Raw genomic sequence first — 6,062 nt, forward strand, 5'->3', positions numbered from 1 at the left:
AACCCCTGAACTAGATGCTTTTAAGTGCGACACATTTCCACATTTCCATCTTGTGCCATTTTCCTGCTTCCTTTACTTGTCTTCTGCCATGCAATTCATGGTAAACATCTGCGCTGGAATTACGAGAAGAAGTTAGGGGCAACCTTGGTAATGTGATCAGTTTGCATTGCATTTTTTTTTACACATGTTTAGTTTAGTTTTACAGCCCTTGTATTTTCTTCTCCTGAAATGTAAATCGCCTCACTTCTCAGAAAAGTAAACATTAAATGTGTTAACAGCAGTCTTGTTAAAATCGAACAGGTAGCAATGTTAATCCCTAAAATGTGAGACAGAAATATTGCTCATATTTTCTACCCATGGAAAATAAACGCTTATTCCATAAATTCAACAAGTTAGGAAAACAGACATTATTGTTGGGGAAATATTACCCAAGGCTCATAACTTTGACCCAGTTTATCAGTTTATTCTTTCCTGACTGAGCACAGGCAACTGCAACTGCAACCTTTTTTGCTGTGCACTCAGTGTTTTGTCTCCCTGTTCCTGCCTGTTGGCGTCAGCTGATAGAGGTGTTATGATTCTATCTTGTTATGCACAATGTTGATTATTCCCTCTGAACTAGCTAAATACATGGGTCTGGGGTAGAGTTCTTCAGAATTGATTGTGGCATCTCGACCGTGTGGTCAACTCGTGGCCCGTGATATGTTTTGTGAATTCTCCGGCCGAAGCTCCAAATAAACCATCAGTGTTTGCCATCAAAGCTCCAGCTATCCTCGTGTCTCTCTGAGTCCTGACTCCAATTGCTTCAGAAGTTTCCCCCACAATTATGTTAGGAGAGAAAATACATCATAATACACAGATGGGTGACAAATGAGAGAGAAACAAACTGAATAGATGATAGAATTGGTATGCAAAAGAGCAGCTGTTTCTACAAAGGTTTACTGAATGTTGTAATAAATATGTCATTTACACAAATTATATGCTAAGGCCTTCAGCGCACCTGATCTCAACCCAGCTGACCACCAATGGGAGATTGCTTAGCAACGTCTACTGCTTTTTATTCTAGATTATTCTTTCATTGGTTACCCATTTGTATTCTCAGGTTATTAAAATGCGACACTATGAGGACAATGCGTTTCTAGTTTTAGCTTGAAGCAGCTGCACTTTTCATCATACTCATTTTTGCTTAGCTGTCGTTCACCACTTGGCCGGATCATTTCACTTCTGAGAAACACAAAACAAAAAGCACAGGATGAGTCCCAAGAACAAAAACACTCACAATGGTAAAAGGCAAGAAATGGAGAACAAAAAATGAAAATGCCAACCACCAATAAGAGATAACACTGGAGTGGGTGTTTACCTATGGGCCGTGAGTTAAACTCTGTGTCCAGAATCTCCAAAGAATGCACCAAGTCCCGCTGTGAGCTTGGCGTGGTCTCTGTAGGATTAGCTGGACTCATCATTTCTTGTTCTTTTTCGTTCTGCATCTGCGCATAGACGTTGAGGCCTGGGATCTTCCTTGAGGAAAGATTTACAGTGAGGCAACGTATACAGACAGAACCCTTAATTTAAAAAAAGGACACAACCCGAGGATCGGTAGTATGCTACCATCTGCAACAAGGCAATATTCCTGTTTACTTCACCAGCTTGTTTGATGATGTGAATTTGCAGGTTTGTATATCTGATTTTTTAATCTGTCTGTAAATCTCCATGACCCTTCGTGCCATTTTCCTTTGAAACTGCACCTTGGACATTATTTAACATTTCAGAAAGGTCAACTGCCCGCATTCAAAAGGCTTACTATCGATTGCAGCTGAAGCCTGACTGATATTTGTTTTGCGAAGAATGACCTGACAAAAGATTCTCACCAGGATATCCACAGATGTGAGCCGATTGTTTTCCGAGAAGCGCTGTGTGCGCCAGTAAAGATGTTTGACAGACAGCTTTCAGCCTTCTGTGGAGCCTCGCAGGCAGCTTTTGTTTACTGAGCTGTCAGAGCGCTATGACACCATTCAGCACCTCTCTATCAACTAGGCTAAAGCGTGATGACTATATAGACATGACATTTCATCAGTGATGGAATGTTATAAAGTGCATTTACTCAAGTACTGTACATATACAATTTGAACGTTTTAAATTAATCCTACTTCCACCTCGTTTTAGAAAGTCAATATTGTGCTTTTTACTCCCCTACATTTAGTTGCAACTATAGTTACTTTATAGATTCAGATTATAGGCTAATACAAATAAATAATTAACCTCTAAATATCCGTACTCATTTAATTATAGGTTAAGATATCTAGCAGCAGTTAAGAAAGGCATTTCAATCACTGACATCGACTATTCCCCAAGATAAGTACTTTTAGTTTTGGTAATTTAAGAATTGTGTACTTTTAACTTAGGTAGGACTTCAAGTAAGGACTTTACGGAAGACAATAATTGCCAGAAATTAATGGTTTTTCTCTCAGTTCTGACTTTTTTCTCAGGATTCTGAAATTGTTCTCACAATTTTGACTTTGATATCAGAATTCTTTATATATTTTCAGAAAAATAATTAACTTTAGGTTATCCCTAAAATATTCTCAACCATTGCCTTAATCCTCTTCCGTAGGACTTTTACTAATAACTGAGTATTTAGGTATCGCTTATTTTACTACAATTATCTGAGTTCTTCTTCCACCTCTGCATTCCGTGAACACTTTACCTCTTGAATTTGTAGATGACAAATACAGCTAAGCCCACAACCACTATTGATAGCAGCATTAGCATAGCAGAGCCACTGTGGTTCTCGTTGGTGTCCACTAGGGGCGCTGCAGAGACAGGGACACAAGATTTGTGGAGTATTAGCAACACACCACACTATCACAACCTGTATTTCTACCCAACTGAATCATGCAATGAGCAGTCCACAAGAAAATGTACACCTATAAATTCATCATTTTTAATATACAGTAGTATCTCTTACTCTTTATCTTATAAGCCCCTTTAGGACAGTAGCAGCATCCCCAATAGGAAGAGGCACACATACTTGTAACGATGCTCACTCTCTGAATGTCTCTGTGTAGCTACATGGTGGGAGCCAATCAGACACAGGGTTATTAGTTGACGGGTGCAGAAAAATTATAAAAATATAACTGACTGTTCACTTGATCTGGGCTCCTCATAGTCTGGATGCTTTATGTTCTGTCCCACTTACATAGCACATGTACAACAACCCTGTGTCCTACAAAATGACATCCCATAAAGCTAAACTGCATCAATCTTTGAATCCAATCATTTCCTCCGTTTTAAGCAGCCTTCCTTCCCTTGATAATGAAGTTGCTCTTTGCTCACCACTAAGTAGAGGCCAGAGCCTTGCGGTTTAAAACAGCTAGCTAGCTTGGTTTCTATTGTAAACCTCCCATGCTAGCTTGCGGCGCTTGATACCACTGTAATCTGATTGGTTGCCAACTAAGGGTGAGTGCTAATCGAGGTCAGTAAAGTCGACTTTATTTAAACTTTCAGCACAATGCATGGTAACATTATATATCGTAAGGAGAAAACTATGTTTGTTATTTTACACAACTTTTGGTTTCACAGAGAAAACCGATCTCATGTTACAGTCATGCCTAAGCAGACTTTGATTGTAATGATTTTTGATTAGTCAAAAACTAACATATTCCAAGATAAATTAACAATGCAGTTCTCATGTCTGGGAATTTTATTTTTAGGAGACCAGGCTTAACAGACACAATCAAAATTGTTTACCTGCTGATAAATGTGATGCGTACACAGTGACTTGGACTCCTGGCCGCAACGTGAACTGGACAAGGTTTTGATTCAAGGCGCTGAGCAAAACCTCAGAGAGCTGTGGGGACACAGAGTGGGACAGGATTTGGAAAACTTAGCTTTATTCAGTAGAACAAACTGTATGTAGAAAATGTCATCAAACCTCAGTCTCATCTATCAATGGTTTTGACTTCCTTATTAACTGTGTTCTGACATTTCAGAGCAAATTGGGTTGTGTTGTTGATCAATCTCTGAAATGATTCATCCAATTAATTGTACGCCATACAAACATAATTGAGTCCAAATATAACTAGCCTTTGAAAGCACTCACAAATATCCTAGCCTGATAGTCAGTTGCCAAGTACAACAGGTGGTCAACATAATTGAAACACTTTGTGAAACGAAATGTAGCTTAAGATAAGGTAACACAGGTGTGTTATTGGTTATTTTTTGAGACTTTGATTATTTCTTTCAAAACTCACAAGCTGAATCAGATAAAGGCTTCATACATGGCTTTTTTGGCCACTTGGGAGCAGCAAAACAAGCAACCAACACAACATTGACCACTTTTCACCTTGCAAAATTGATTTGTCCAACACGTTAGCAAACAATCATGTTTACGCAGATTATTTCTAAAGGGTTTGTGAAGAGCAGAACAGAAACACAACTCAGACTTTTTAATGGCATTTTTTACTAATAAATGTTCAGCTATCAGCCAATTGCTAATTTTGGTAAATGGCTAATATTTTTTTTTTGTTTGTCGATTTAGTTAAACTAAACTAAATCAGTGGTTAAAAGGGTTTATAGTTCTGATGGGAAATGCAGATTTAGATTTTTGAAAGGTTATTGTTTTTGCGACTACAATCTGGTTGCAATCCTAATAAAGCATTTTATGTTTGAATATGATGCCTGAGGACCGTACCGTGCCACCCAAAGCACGTTTGTTACAATGAGTGACCCTTTTCAAATAAAAGATAGTTATTTAGTTATATCAAAAGTGCAGTTCTTGAAATAAATAAAAATAATACATCAAGCGGAACAGAAAAATGACAAGACAACATTAAAGTGACTACATACTGCACATTACATGAATACTTTGATGCACTTTAAACTCAGAACATCTTAAAGGGAGTGATACCTGCATTATTTGTAAGTGCCCGTGACCTAAAGAAACCTCACTGCCTCCACCAACAACCCCATCTGAGCTCTCCTATTTATGTAAGACTCTTTGTCTGTGGGACCTTTTTCAGGCGATGCATAATGCATAAGATGCAGCCTCACTTGATCTCTGCTTTCCAGACTGGCAAGTAACCTCTTGCACTGAGAGCATCTAACTCTGATATAAATCTGGCAGATTACCCTGACCCGAAGGTAAACCATAGAAAGCCCAACCTTTTTCCCCCTAGATCCTTTACTCACGCAAATATAATCTCTATCCCGAGGCTTTAATCCTTTCACAAATAAATGAAATGTGGCTCTTTTTGAAAGATTTTCCAAAACCACAAAACTGTTTTTCTCTATTTAATCTGCCTTTATGAGCATAAATGGATTGACAAAACTAAACAAATGTTCCATTTCTCTCTGCACATCCAAGTTTTTCCTCGGCTTCATTTATCTTATCTCCCTCATTTGCCAAATTAATTGTGATATGATTCAATTACATTTCACATTACACGCTTTTATCCAAAGCAACTTACATACGTTCAGTACTGTGGGCAATCCCCACAGGAGCAATTTGGGGTAAAGTGTCTTGCCCAGGGACACAACGACATGCTGACTGCAGTGGGACTCAAACTTGTAACCCCCTGATTCAAAGTTCAGCGCACTATTCACTGAGCCACTGATCCACAGCCTCCCATGATTAATTTCTGCAGAGCTTCATTCCCCTGCTTTATATTTCTTAGCAGTTTAAATTTAGACTATGCTTTGACTAATTACTTTTTCCCACTGTATACCAGGGTCAGTAAATTATACATGGTATTAAGCAGAGCGCGCTCTACACTTTTAAGATGCCAACCTTGAATGAGGATTTATCATCAGCGTGTCGAGGAGAGGATCTTTGCGGGAGTTTAACCAGGTGTGAGCGGAGGGAGGGAAGAGGAAGATCGAATCCCTTCCAGTTTCCTTCCCTACACATGCCTGTGGAATTCTTCCCACGGAGAGGCGGTCCAACATTATTATCAGTCATTATCTATTACGTGGGGCTCCCAGCTAATTTGGACCATCTTGATACACTTGTGATTCACTGAACTGATCAAGCAGGACAATTTCGTTGTCTGGCCCCAGACTCCAACCCC

General features: G+C 39.0%; 1 protein-coding gene across 1 annotated transcript in view; it reads right to left on the minus strand.

Moving 5' to 3' along the window:
- Positions 1 to 764: 764 nt before the first annotated feature.
- LOC104955585 (VPS10 domain-containing receptor SorCS1-like) overlaps positions 765 to 6,062 on the minus strand; it is a gene marked incomplete at its 5' end in the record, with an annotated part of 23,656 nt that continues 18,358 nt past the window's right edge. The window contains 4 exons of the mRNA XM_010782947.1: positions 765 to 1,221; positions 1,358 to 1,515; positions 2,702 to 2,807; positions 3,745 to 3,844. Of these exons, the coding sequence (XP_010781249.1) occupies positions 1,211 to 1,221; positions 1,358 to 1,515; positions 2,702 to 2,807; positions 3,745 to 3,844 (375 nt within the window). The remainder of the gene's footprint in view (positions 1,222 to 1,357; positions 1,516 to 2,701; positions 2,808 to 3,744; positions 3,845 to 6,062) is intronic.

Source organism: Notothenia coriiceps, unplaced genomic scaffold (genome assembly GCF_000735185.1).
Source record: "Notothenia coriiceps isolate Sejong01 unplaced genomic scaffold, NC01 NC01_scaffold00000628, whole genome shotgun sequence".
NCBI classification, from domain to species: domain Eukaryota; kingdom Metazoa; phylum Chordata; class Actinopteri; order Perciformes; family Nototheniidae; genus Notothenia; species Notothenia coriiceps.